Raw genomic sequence first — 15309 nt, 5'->3', positions numbered from 1 at the left:
TTCCAATTTCCATAGGTTCTGGGGTTCTCTCTTTCTGGGTTCTTGATTCTCTATTATTGTAAACACGCCAGGAGTATTTCTCAGTCTTTTTGCGTGTTCTCCTTTGTTCTGCTAGACGAAGATCCAGTCTCAAAACAAGGTTTATTAGATCTCGACAATCTGTAGGCTGCGGGTTTATTTGAGCAAGGATGTCCTTTAACTCATCCTTGAGTCCATTGTAAAACAAGGCTGCTTGCTTTTCTTCAGGTTAGCTAAGTAGGACACTAGATCCTGGTTACCTTGTCGTAAGTCTAATAGTTCACCATCTGCCGACAAAGTCACATTTCTATGATCAAACACTCGTTCAAACTCACAAACAAAATTTCTCCAATTGTAAAGCAGGGGACTATCTTTAAGCACAAGAGGAATTGCCCAGGTGGCTGAGTCCCCAGTCAGGTATGATAACAAGAAGGCCACCCTGGATTGGGCATCAGGGAAAGTGTGTGGTCACAGGGAAAATGTAATTCCACTTGAACCAGGAAAGATTGCGCTTTCAGGGGATCGGCTGAGAAACGTTCTGGAGGAGCTAGGGGAATGGCTGAAGGAACGTTGAGGGAAATGTTCGTAGGAGGATTACCTCCAGAAGCTTGAGAAGAAGGACCAGGCCAAGACACACCCAAAGGACTTTGTTCCTACTTTTCTACCCTTTCCTGCAACTAACTCACTCTCTCAGCTAAGCTGGCTGCTATATCCTTTGATGACACTACCTCTGCTTGGAGCTGCGTGATAACCTTGACTAGCTCGTCCAATGTGGCCATGCTGAGAACACACCCAAACCAGGAGGACATTAATTGGTGGGCTCACTATTCTGTCAGCGAGACCAAATCCTCGGGGCCTGCGCACGTTCCGAACATGTCCACCACAAGACAGCTCCATAACTCTGATAGAAATATCACAGAGCCTAAGAGAGTCCAAGTGGGGAAAAGGAGATTAGGTAGGGAACAGCTGGGAAGGAGACCTGTAGGAAGCCAAAGGTTAAACAACACAATATCAAGATATTATCACATTGACTTTCACTAGACTATGGTTGTAAGCTTTGTCATACTGTAACCATGGATAGCTTAAGAAAGTACTATTACTAGACCTCAAGAAGTCTGGGTACCTGGAAAGGAATCAAGAATGGTTAAAACAATGTTTTCATATGAACTTTTAATGAATTGTCCCATACTGTCTAGGAATATAAGAATCTTCTAGAATAATGGTTCAGAACAAACATTGCATCTTTACATGAGAATAAAAGGTAATCTGAAGCATTCCCTGGAAAACAATAAGAATTGTACTAAGGACTTAATATGCACAAAGAATGTAACATCTTGAATTTAGCACCTTTGTAGAAAATTCAAAGGCCCTGGATAATTAGGTGCACTTCAGGAAACACTACATATCAAGGTTTTAATTACCATTAAATAATTGCGCACACTGTAAGCGATCTGAACATCAAGTTTTAAATGCGGGAATAAATCGCGCATACTGCTGATCCCAACAAGAATATGCAAATGCCATGAAATGATTGCGCACTCTGTAAGCGATCTGAACATCAAGGTTTTAATGCGGGAATGAATCGCGCATAATGCTGATCCCAACAAGAATATGCAAATGCCATGAAATGATTGCGCACTCTGTAAGCGATCTGAACATCAAGGTTTAAATGCAGGAATGAATTGCGCACACTGCTGATTCCAACAAGAATGTGCAAATGCCATGAAATGATCAGGCACTCTGTAAGCGTTCTGAACATCAAGATTTAAATGCGGGAATGCATCGCGCACACTGCCGATTCCAACAAGAATATACAAGTGCCATGAAATGATCGCGCACACTGTAAGTGATCTGAACACCAAGTTTTACATGCGGTAAATGAATCACGCACACTGCCGATTCAAACAAGAATATGCAAATGCCATGAAATGATCGCGCAAGCCTTTGCCGATCTGAACACCAAGATTTACATGCGGAAAATGAATCGCGCACACTGACGATTCAAACAAGAATATGCAAATGCCATGAAATGATCGCACAAGCCTTTGCCGATCTGAACACCAAGACTGAATCAGAGCAATGATTTGCACACTCTGAAAGTTTCACGAGTAGGCCCCAAAACTCAAGAGTCTCTTAGAATGGGGTCCGGGACCCAGGCCGACCTCCGTCTTACCACCCTGCTCAAGGATCACCAAAATAATGCGGGGCAGGCCTGGAACGTCAAGGTAGGCCTCCGGACAGGAGCTCAGGAAAATGCTGCTGCTCTGCACTGGGACCTCTGAATAGTGAGCATGTGGAGCTGGGCTGGCTCCCTTATATAGAGTCTGGCCCAGCCCACGACCACACCCAGTCATGCTGCAGAGAAAGCTTCTGGAAGGTCCTAGAAAGGGACCACACCCTAACACACTCAGTAAGTCAGCAGTAATACCTTGCAAAAGAACAGTTTTTGCAAACATCATTAATAGTGTTTTACAAGGTTAAAGTCTGCAATGCAAAAGGTTAACAAACTGCATATAAACACAATCCATGAATTAAGCTCTTGCATAAAGGCTGGGTTTTTGCATTTTAGTCGCCCGTAGAGCGCGCACTGCCTTGATGTTGACAGTGGCGGTACATATTTTGTGTTTGCTTGCCAAAGCTTTTGTGTTGTTGCGGTTGTGGTGTAGTTGTGTTATTCGGTGGTGTTCTGTATAGGTGTGTTCAACTGTTCCGGTGCTGTGTGTCTCCTTGTAGATGTGTATATCGTACGTGTGTGTTGGCTGTGGTGTGTGTAGTATGTGTGTGTGTGTGTTTGTGTGTATATGGCTGTGTGTGAATGTACGCATGAGTGTGAGGTGACATGTGTCTCACCGTGGCAACCCATCCCGGATATGTGTGCTGTGTGGGTAGGTATGTTGTCTTTTCCCTACAGTGTCAGGTAGGTGTGTGTACTTACATTTGTTGTCATCGCCGTCGTCGCTGGTTCTGGAGTCGTTGTGCAAGCAGAAGCAGTGCGAGGATGTGCAGTTTAGGTTCCATGGTGGCTCCAGACAGGTATGTGTGCCAGAAGGTGGGTGTCTCCTTTTATAGAGTTAGTTGCCGCCAGGGTTTCCATGGTGGTGCGACCGCGATGGAACCCTTGGCGGTGTGCAGCCTCATAATGTGTCCAATGGGAACATGGTGTCCGCCAGCCTGAAGGTGGCTACCTCCGTCCACGGAGAGCTGACCACACTGGAGGTGCCGGCAGTGGTTTGACTGTATTCTGTGGTGAAGACCACCATGGTTATAATTTGGTGGTCTTCTCTGCTGGCCTATTGGCGGTACGACTGCTGCCACCCTAATTGCAGTCCTGAGACTGCCAAATTCGTAATGCCCCCATAGTAATGAAAATTACTACACATTAAAAAAACATAGAAATTTAATGAAAAAAACAAAGGTCACAGTGACATTATAGTTAGGAAATATAATTAAAAAAGCTGAAATTTATTGAAAAAAACAAAGGTTACAGGGATTTTATAGTTAGGCTCATATTTGAAACATACAAAACCATACAAATTCACCCGTTATAGTTAGAGCTATCTCAAGTAACTATAACTCGTGCCTTAAGGTAACTATAACTCATGCCATCGCTATGCACTGCTAATTACCCCACAAATTACAGCACTGATAATATTATATTGATAATGATCTATTTGCAGTAAAACGTTTTACGAAACAAATGTGCATGGCAGAGGCGGGGCACTTAGACACTCATGCACCCACTCACAGACCCACTCAGACATTCATGCACCCACTCACAGACCCACTCATACTCTCACATAGCCCCACGTATACACTCACACACCCACTGACTGAGACACACTGACACCAACTCTCTACCCAGAGACTCCATCTCAAACCTAATCTCACACCCAAACAGATACTCTTACACCCACTCTCGCACCCGTGAGACACCCTCTCACACCTATTCTGAGATATATATATATATATATATGTATATATATATATGTTTATATATATATATATATTTTTTTTTTTCTGTGCACTCAAAAGTAATTCCACACTGTATATTTGTGGTACCATGACACAGCAAGAATCGTGAGCACTCTTCCAGGTGCGCATGTCACTCTTTTGTGAAGAGTAATATACGTCTGTTATGGACTGGATTTGCCCTTAAGAAGTCAGCTGTAATAAAGGCAGCATTGACGAAACATGTGTTGGCATGGGCAATGGAGTTGTGACTGCATGAGAATAAAGCATATACCAATGCAAATATACTGTGTGGGCTTACTTTTGAGTGCTCAGAGATTCTATAAAATTGAGGGCACTTCTTTATCTAAGGGAGACGAGGTGGGTCTTCCTATCTCCCTGAGCACCGGATACTCTTTAGACTTTTAGACCTTCGGCATATTGCCATTACAAAAAGTGAGTGTGCCATTATTCCCAGCTACCTTCATTAATGAATTATATACTATATACATATATACACACACACACACACACATATATATATATATATATATATATATATATAAATATATATATATATATACACACACACATATATATATATACATACACACACATATATATATATATATATATATATATATATATATATATATATATATATATATATATATATATATATATATAAAAACCTAATGGCAGTCGCCAGTAGTTAGTTATAGTTAGGACTTAGAACCTAGTTTCCATTGAAAAAAGAGTTTAATTACTTATATCTTTGGCGCTGTTTGGTGAATCTTTACAACATTTTCCAAAGAAAAGTATGACCAAAGGTGTTGTACATGATAATTTTTAGAGTGATCTGTCAAGAGGAGCCTGAGAAAAATGGGGGGGGGGGGAATCAAAAGAAGTGTGTTTCCCATTTTAATTCCAAATTTGGCAGAAAGGTAGCTTTTGGTCCAAAAAGCAAAATTTTTGTTATTTGGTGTAATCCATTCAATAATATTTGACATATTTAAGGGAAAAGATAGATATCTAGAGCCCCGAATCCCAGAGATCTTGTGCTGAGATCTCCTTGGCTGCCAACACTTCAACCATTTTGGGACCCGGCTTCAGGCAAGCAGCAGCTGAGAGCAAGGAGAAAGCAGTGAGAATGTGGGAAAGGCAAGCAGCAGGCATGCACAAAACAGGGCTGAGTGCAAGGAGAAAGCAGTGAGAACAAGGGAAAAGCAAGCAGGTGTCACACAAAAAACTGGGCTAGAGAAAAGAGAAAGCAGTGAGAACAGTGGACAGGCAAGCAGCACGTACACACAAAACAGGGCTCAGAGCAAGGAGAAAGCAGTGAGGATGAGCAAAAGGCAAGCAGTAAGCAAGCACAACATCCTTATTTATTGTGTGAGCCTTTTCTTTGCTTTTCCCTCCAAGGCTGTGCATGGTGTGTGGTTGGATGCATGCATAAGGGTTAGATGCAGACAGAGGGTTGGCCGCAGGGCCTGGACAAGGTCCAGGCCCTGTGGTCAACCCCCTTAGTACATAAAAAACAATTTAGAAATTCACTGGAAAAAACAAAGGTTACAGGGATGTTATAGTTAGGAAATAGAATTTAAAAAAACCTTAGAAATTCACTAAAAAAGTAAAGGTTACAGGGACGTTACAGTTTGGAAATAGAATAAATAAGCCTTAGAAATTCAAAATAGGTACCACCCTTAACTGTAACTTACGCCCCTGCAACGCACTAATTATGACCTCACATATTACATCACTCATGACATGGCCAGTGACATTACTGATTACATCTCAAATGGCATTACTGATGACATCACTGACATTTTCTTTCCAGTCTGCGCAACAGTAGGGAAAGTGTTGGGAATCGGAGGAATAAAATGTACTGTTCCCACTCCAGTCTACTCTACAGTAGGAAATGCGTTGGACTTCGGAGAGGTAAGACTTACTATTTCAACTCCAGTCAGTGCAACAGTAGAGAAAGCACAGCATGTTGGAGGGGCTACATTTACTATTCCCACTCAAGTGTGTACAGCAATAGGGAAAGCGTTGGTCTACGGAGGGGTAATATTTACAATCACCACGTCACTCTGTACAGCAGCAGAGCGAGTACGTCACTTCAAACACATAATATATTTAATAACCCTATTAGCTGACCAAAACTATAAAACTCTAAATATATAAATTATGCATATATATTTAAAAACAATTACAGCATAACCAGTTACATAATTATTTAAAAAAATTAAAAATAGTATTACATTTAAAATGTTATTAATTTGTTAGTTACTTAAATTCCCACATTATACTCCCACATACTTAGCAGCCCACACTTAAAATATAATTAAAACCGAAATGTATAACACAATTAACACAGTAAGTAATCAATACAATAATTATTAATACATGAATAATTAATTGTTAACTTCCCACCCTTTTCTCCTACAAACACAATGGCCCACACCTAATATTTAATGTAAAAAAATGTAAGTATAACTATTAAACAATTTAGATGATTATAAACCAATTAAATATGTTATTATACATTAATAATTAATTGGAAATTAATTATTGCTTTAACTTCCCACCCCATACCCCTACAAATGCAACAGCCCACACCTAAAATATAATAGCTATAGAATTTAGATATTTAACAGTAAATTAAATATTTTATAACATATTAATAGTTAATTATCACTTAATAAACTTCCCACCCCATACCCCTACTAACCCAGCAACCCACATGTAAAACATTACTTACAAAATGTAATAATCACAACATTTACACAATTATCAATCAATAAAATAATTTATAATAAATTAATAACTAAGTAATAATCAAAGATTACTTAATTAACTTGCCACCCCTACAAACTCACCAAACCGCACCTAATATATAATTTAAAAAATATAATTAAACAATCTACAAAATTAATTGTCAATTAAATAATTAGCAATACATTAATAATTATTAATCAATTATTGCTTAATTAACCTCCCACCCTATACCACGACAAACCCACACCTAAAATATAAATAAAAAAATATAATTAAAAATGTTACATAAGTATCAACTAAACAATTAATAAATTGAAAATTAATTAGTAAACAATTATACTGAATACAACACTATAATCTACTATTAACAAATAAATTAATAATTATAAATAACTTAAAATTACAAACTATATTAAAAAATATTATCAACAATTATACAAACAATATATAACATATACAATTAATATATGAAATAAAACACATAAAGACAATTAAAAAAAATATTTTTGTCAGTTGATATTTGTACATGACGATAGTCATGTGTTATGATATCACAAACTCAATATTTCTGTGTCTCAATACTTATAATCAGATATTTTGTCAAATACCATAAGAAAAAAGTCCTTTTGAAAAATGCCCTCTGATTCCCATGATATTATGGGTACCCACAAATTTGGAGATGTATGAATAACCAGTGTTCCTAAACTCAGCATCTAGTGTACATTTCAGAAATACATAGATTTATTTTATACCCCTATTTCACTCTTTATTCCACATACTGTACATTGCTCTATACTCAGTACACAATAAAAAACATTGTAAGGCGAAGCTCATTTGTTGGCTCTGGGTACTTCAGAGTCTTGAACAACCTTCCAACACTAGGTATACTCGCAGCCAGAGGAGTCTAGCTAACAATAATGAACTATTGCTTTTGTAAATTGGCCATCACCAATGTTCCCTGTAAGGCGCGCGCGCACCTTTCCTTCCCCCATCGCGCAGGCCCCTTTGGCAAGCGCGCACGTTGTTCCACCATTCCTGTACTTTGTGGTAGTTTATATGCGTTATCACTTTCTAAGCCTAAATAAGCCTTTTGATCGATATACGTGCTCCCCTAAGGCAGATAATGCTCATATTTGAATCTGGATTGAAGTCAATGAAAACAGCGTTTAAAGGCCGCGGGGAGTGTTTTAAACATAATTTGTCGTACTTTAGCATACAAGCGAGCAAGTGATATTTATGTTGAAAATGAATGGCTAATGAGCTAGGAAATGCTTCAGAACAGTAGAAAATGTGCTGTTATCAACTTTTCCATCATTGCCGTACTTCATAGTTGTTTACATGCATTATCACTTTCTCAGCTCAAATAAGCCTTTTAGAGCGATAGTCGTGCTCTCCTATTGCAGAAAATGCTCATATTTGAATCTGGATTGAAGTCAATGAAAACAGCGTTTAAAGGCCGCGGGGAGTGTTTTAAACATAATTTGGTGTACTTTAGCATACAAGCGAGCAAGTGATATTTATGTTGAAAATTAATGGTTAATGAGCTAGGAAAGGCTTCTGAACAGTAGAAAATGTGCTGTTATCAACTTTTCCATCATTGTAGTACTTCATAGTTGTTTATATGCATTATCACTTTCTCAGCTCAAATAAGCCTTTTAGAGCGATAGTCGTGCTCTCCTATTGCAGAAAATGCTCATATTTGAATCTGGATTGAAATCAATGAAAACAGCGTTTAAAGGACGCGGGGAGTGTTTTAAACATCATTTGCCATACTTTAGCATACAAGCGAGCAAGTGATATTTATGTTGAAAATTAATGGTTAATGAGCTAGGAAATGCTTCAGAACAGTAGAAAATGTGCTGTTATCAACTTTTCCATAATTGTCATACTTCATAGTTGTTTATATGCATTATCACTTTCTCAGCTCAAATAAGCCTTTTAGATCGATAGTCGTGCTCTCCTATTGCAGAAAATGCTCATTTTTGAATCTGGATTGAAGTCAATGAAAACAGCGTTTAAGGCCGCGGGCAATGTTCCCTGTAAGGCGTGCGCGCACCTTTCCTTCCCCCATCGCGCAGGCCCCTTTGGCAAGCACGCACGTTGTTCCACCATTCCTGTACTTTGTGGTAGTTTATATGCGTTATCACTTTCTAAACCTAAATAAGCCTTTTAGATCGATATCCATGCTCCCCTAAGGCAGGGAATGCTCATATTTGAATCTGGATTGAAGTCAATGAAAACAGCGTTTAAAGGCCGCAGGGAGTGTTTTAAACATCATTTGCCGTACTTTAGCATACAAGCGAGCAAGTGATATCTATGTTGAAAATTAATGGTTAATGAGCTAGGAAATACTTCAGAACAGTAGAAAATGTGCTGTTATCAACTTTTCCATCATTGTCATACTTCATAGTTGTTTATATGCATTATCACTTTCTCAGCTCAAATAAGCCTTTTAGAGCGATAGTGGTGCTCTCCTATTGCAGAAAATGCTCATATTTGAATCTGGATTGAAGTCAATGAAAACAGCGTTTAAAGGCCGCGGGCAATGTTCCCTGTAAGGCGCGCGCGCACATTTCCTTCCCCCGTCGCGCAGGCCCCTTTGGCAAGCGCGCACGTTGCAACGTTGCTCCCTGCATCATGCACAGCAAATGTGACAAGACAACAACAAGACGTAAAGGCACCTTCATTGCTCATTTACCGTCTGAATGGACAGAACACTTTTTTCTGTCCGCTTGCCAGAACGAGCCAGTAGGCCTAAAAATGGCTCACCCTTATAAATCCGATTAGTCATAGCGAGTGGCTGAGCAGATAACTTGAGGCCTCTACTTTGACCACCGTTGATGCTGTACAGTATGCAAGAGCAAAAATTACCCAAATAAAGGAACAGTACTTGGGCGACACTGTCTTTTGGAGCGACACAGTAAGAGATCTGATGGTTTTGTGCAGAGAGGACCGAGAGTATGATAGTGAGCCGATGTTATCTTTCATTAAACCTCTTTGTGAGCACATGGAAAGAAGGTTCCCAGAAGATGAATTGAAGGAATGGACAAGCTTTGATTTCCATACAGTAACAACACAATCACAGTTTGATTTTGGGACTGAGAATGTACAAAGACTTGTTGAGAAGTATAAGAAGGTCTTGGTCCTGGGTGATTGTGACACCCCTGGTGATGTTGTTCGGCAGTACAGAGATTATAAATATGTGGTGGCAGCGCATACAAAAAATGGATTGTTTAGGACCTTTCAAGACATGGTGAATTTCACTCTGCGGAATGCTGCACAGCATAGTGTTGTATCTCAGCTTGTTGATATCTGTGCAACTTTCCAGGCTTCAAGTGCAGCCTGCAAACGAGGATTCAGCCTCATGAACTCAATCAAGTCCAAATTAAGAAACAGACTAGAAAAGAGTCACCTAGATATGCTGATGAGGACAAAGGCTTACCTCTCAAATGGGAAAGTTGATTTAGACCGAGTTTATCAGCACTGGAAAAATGGCAAGGACCGGCGAGAAAAACAAACATGTCACACATCTTACATTGGCACCTGACTTGTCTAAACTCTGATGCGGCTTCTCCTACAGTCCGTGTGTGGGTGGGGTAGGAACATTTCTCAGCCTGTATCTTGGCAGGGGCATCATGGCATTCATCAGCAGTGTGTTCATCAAACTGTAAATGTTAACCAATTGTACAACTAGCTGTATTTGATGTGCGGGGTCCTCTGCAGCACTCTGAGAGTATTCATTAAAGTTTCATAATGGTTCAACCTCCTGATTTCTGTTTTCTCTAACTGGGGTGTAGGTGGCACTTAACAGGTCATGTCCTTGGGGTGTGCAACCAGGTCACAAAACTGCCTTGATGCCCTATTGCATGGAGCAATGATATCCCTTTTTTGCTTTAGTGGTATGGAGAGGCTAATGCCAAAGATCTTGGCTAGTTATGCGCTGCGCGCGCGTGAATGTTCAATTTCTTGGCGCACGTATCCTTGGCTGCAGCGCACAGAGACCGCACACTGCCGCACACAGTGGAAACAAATTAGAGGGAACATTGGCCATCACTGCAAGAAGTTACAGATGAAAACGTTGTCACCTATAGACAATTGTCCTACTCATTTTCAATGTTTTTATTTGTTTTATTTCAACAGTTGGTCCTGATAACGACTTTGGAGGTTGGACTGAGCCAACCACCACAACAGCGGGGGGAGGCTGCTGTCTTACCAGCAGCCTTTTCCCCAGTTGTATTACGATGTTTCAAATAGGCTGACCAGCGGAAACATCGTATTATGATTTTCTGCCGGTTAGCACGGCAGAACCAGTGCCAAGGCATTGGCCTCGGGTCCTTTAAGGGAGCAAAGGCCAATGCCATTGCACAACAGCACCCTCAGAATGTGCACTATTTGCAGTGCAGACATTGCACATTCCCAGGGTGCTCGCAGGGGAGCCCGGCACTGCCCATGCAATTGGCATGGGCAGTGCAGTGGCCCCCCGGGGGCCACATCACTGACTTTCTGCCAGCCTTTTCATGCGGAGTCCCTGCCATAGGAAGGCTGGCAGAAAGAAGACTTCTGGTCAGCACAGCAGCACTGAACTCAGTGCTGCCATGGCTGATCACAACGTCAACTGCCGCCACCCAATCGGGAACCATGATCCTTGTGGTGGCGGTGGTCCACTGGTGATCCATCCTTCACAGTCGTAATCTGTTGATTGGACCGTCAGGAGTGCAGCAGTCCGACCACCACCCCGAGTCTGGCAGTCTTAAGATCGCCAGACTCATAACTAGGACCTTAATTTCTTCGAGAAGACCGTAAGGGATCTACAGAAATGAACGCTTGTTAAATTTACAATGTTGTATACTTTTCACAAATCTATAGCTTTCCAGGTCACCCATGGGTTTCACATCGGTGTCAATCACAAACTGAAAGTAGGTTAAAAGTATACAAAAAATCAGAATAAATTGTTAACTCTTAGGTAAATGCCAAAACTGTGCTAAAAAATTGTTTTTCACATATAGCATGGCATGTTCCTGAAAGCTGGGCAGATTATGACAGCAAACCTCTTGTTGATGCCATTTTTAGGAAAAAAGTAGACACTTTTTCACAGAGCACTTTTTTCCTATTTTTCCCAAATAACTCAAATTTTGGTTTTATTTTGAATATTTTCTTGATCCCCTCCAGGGAAATCCACAAACCCTGGGTACTAGAATCCCCATGATTTTGCAAAAAAAATGGTTACAAACTTGGAGTGGATGTCTTAAGGGAAAAAAATGTTACAGAGACCTAAGTGCAAAGTGCCCCAAATTGGCAAAAAAGGGCTCAGCAATGGGATGAAAAAGCTTCAACATTTAAGGGGTTACAAACCCACAAATAAATAGCTAAATAAAAATCAACACAGGCACTGGGAGTGCTCATACCTACAAGAAACAAAGTATTTATGTTGTTACCTTGACAGGGCATCTTCTAGAAAAACATGATCCTGGCTAACTAGATCCACAAGCAGGTTAAAATCTTGATGCACAGCCCTGGCTTGATGGAAAAGAGCTTTGGGCGCTGGAGAGGGAAGCAACGCAAATGGATAGTAGTTCACCACCTAAGGAGAGAAATCGAGAAACAATTGTTTTCTTTGCCGATACTTGAGGTGTTAATGAACACATCACTGCAAAATCAAATGATAATTAATGTTTTCTCTGATCAACACATACTTGGAACAATGTATGGTCGGATGTATCAAAGAGCTTTAACCTTTCTGTGTCTAGAGGGAAATGTGTTTGTGCATAAGAGCTATAGTGTGATAAAATACAAGAAAAGATTATAGAATGACCCTTATAAACATAACATAATGGAGGATGAAAAAGTAGGAGAAGCATTAGTCACAAAATAAAATAATTTAGTAAATCAATATTTTAGACAAACACTGTCCAGTACTGGATGAGACTACACAAACAGATGCAATCTGCTCACTGGGTGCATAGGACTTGTTATTAGCAATGGCTTAAGCTGTTTGAGTAAAGAGGTAGGTAGACTGACTATTTCTTAACTTAACTTACAGCACCTAGTGGTACCTCCATTAGACATCATAGACATATTGCAGCGATTATTGATGAAGAGAGCTCAGGAAGTATCAGACGGACAAACCGATTATTGTATCCTTCATCTTTAGGTCCAATGCTGGTGCAAATGCATAGAAATGCATCAAAGCCACTACTGAACGGACTAAGTTGCGTATGATGTCACCATTCTTAAACCAAAGCCATGTTTATCTGCAATTAGAGCAGAAGCAACTGCTTCCTAAGCAATGTCAGAGACATGGCATTGATATTGGTCGCTGATGGCCATGTGCTGCTTGGAGAGGTATCCCTCAGCAGGGTATGTTTGTAGTAGGGGGCTGGATCAAAGTTTTCAGCAGTGTGGTTGCTGATAAAAAACAGTCAAAGTTTGGAAAATCTCTTAAGGTGGTTAGGTGAATCATACCAGATTAGTGAACTATGACCAATGAATGGCGATCTTAACATAGTTTCAAGTGTCTGTGTCCTTGAAGTCGAAGGTCCTTAAGTTGGACACTAGGAGTCTCATTACTACCCTGGTGCCAATGCGGCGGTCCGACCTCCACATTACGACCGCGGCGCTACCGCCGGAGTTGGGCCCCAAGCACCGCCAGTTTTCATCGACATGATGATCTGGCGGTGTTGGCGGTCCTAATCCTCCAGGGCAGCACTGCCAGCAGCGCTGCCCTGAGAATTACAACTCCCTTCTCCGCCAGCGGTTTCATGGGAGTAAACCTGCCATGAAAAGGCTGCCGGAGACGGGGTGCAGGGTACACCAGGGGGCCCCTGCACTGCCCATGCACTTGGCATGGGCAGCGCAGGGGCCCCCCTGGCCAGCTCTGTCACAATCTTCACTGTCTACGCACTACATCATTGCTGCTGGCTCTATTATGAGCTGGAGACAATGCTGTAGGCCGTTTCTCGCTGGGCCAATGATCAGAAACTTATAATGGGCCTGGTGGGGAGCCCGACCTACCTGTCTGGACTTCGACGGATGGGCTTTTCTGTCTGCCGAAGTTGCAATTAGCCCCGATGTGGTCTAGAGACTTGTGAGGGGTAGTGATGAGTGCAGAAAGTCAAAATTGCATTTTTTTTTTTAGTTCTCTAGTAAAAGCTGCACAGACCTAAAAAAGGATTTTGAAAGCTGTGCCTCAGGTTTGTTTTGTTTTGAGAATTCAGGACTGTTATGGCTAGAGTTAGGATGCTGGGCCACAAGAAGAATCCTCCTTGGAGACAGATTGACGTATTTCAATTGTTTTATTCTGTTTTGTTTCAAAGATCAGTTAATCAAGTGTGTGGTATGAATTTGTATTGAAGAGTGTCTTGCTCTCATGTTATGTGGGTTTTGTAAAAGTAGAACCCTGCATGTGGTGAAATTTGCACCCAAATATTTTGGTGTAGGAAAGCTGAGAGATCTGATGTGCCTAGGTGGCAGATCGAGCTGGAAGACATTGATTGAGTAGCCAGGGATGCAGCCATTGGAAAAACTATGCACAATATTTTAAAAGGTGAACTACTTCACAGGGTGCCAGAATCCTGGTAGTGAGCGAAATCTGATTTTAGCGTCAGCCACCAAAAGCAAACAAAAATTGGGCAGGGTAGTTCTGAACCCTAAGGAGCTTGTCTAGGTTGGAATCGTGAGCCCAGCTTGCATGTAGTATGGAGTAGTCCAGCCATGAGATCACAATCTGCAAGTACTAAGGCAACTTTTTGAGAAAGAAACAAGTAGGATGGGAACATGTCAGAACAAATGGTGAAAGGTGTAGATGACTGCATCAATTTTGGAAATAAAAATAATGTCATTATACAGCACTAGTTCTGACAGACTCAGATTAATATTCACCTGATTATTAATGGAGCAATAGTCCAAGTTCTGATACATTTGGTATACTGGACAAAATGCTGAGGAGAGAGACCAGTTAATTCTGTAAATGCTTTTTGGTCCCTCCAAGGGTATCCGGCTTACAGATCAAGAGGACCTCTCAGTTATGACCCCCTAGGGTCCCAAATTTCAGGGGTCCATCTCTTAGAACAGACCCATAATGGTCAAGGTATTTGGTAGGCCATCAAATTGAAAACAAGACCTTAAAAAGCAGGATCTGAAAACTGGTATTTTCAGGTCAATGACCAACCAAGACTTTAAGCATAACAATGCCAGCAAGGTTAGGGCTAGCAAAACATTCATAATATTCCAGAGCCAGGACAACTGAATGAAGCCAGTGAGACATCTATATACTCTAGGGGCACATAAGAGAACCCTTGGGGACAGGGATGGTACAATGCCTATGGTGTAGATTCTTGGATCAGTCTAACCTCCTAGCCAGGACAGTACTCATACCTCCTCACTCCTTTAATACGTGTTCCATTAAAGATCTCAGTCATATGGGCTTTCTTCTTTGCCCTTTTGGTCAGGACATGATCCTCTCCTGTCAATCGAAAGTTCAACTTTTCAACTCTTTAAGCACAGCAACTCTAGAATTGGTGGCCTCTTTCCAGCTGTTGAGGGAGACAGCAGCAAAAAGAACCCTTA

At 41.0% G+C, this 15309-nt stretch overlaps 1 protein-coding gene across 1 annotated transcript in view; it reads right to left on the bottom strand.

Moving 5' to 3' along the window:
• The window catches only part of LOC138274879 (glutathione synthetase-like), a 169481-nt gene that overhangs the window by 121300 nt on the left and 32872 nt on the right, over window positions 1-15309 (bottom strand). The window contains exon 2 of the mRNA XM_069219022.1: window positions 12180-12325. Within this exon, the coding sequence (XP_069075123.1) occupies window positions 12180-12325 (146 nt within the window). The remainder of the gene's footprint in view (window positions 1-12179; window positions 12326-15309) is intronic.

The sequence above is a fragment of the Pleurodeles waltl genome, chromosome 2_2 (assembly GCF_031143425.1).
Source record: "Pleurodeles waltl isolate 20211129_DDA chromosome 2_2, aPleWal1.hap1.20221129, whole genome shotgun sequence".
NCBI classification, from domain to species: Eukaryota; Metazoa; Chordata; class Amphibia; order Caudata; family Salamandridae; genus Pleurodeles; species Pleurodeles waltl.
Note: the sequence above shows the minus strand (reverse complement) of the source record. Positions and strands in the feature narration are given on the sequence as shown.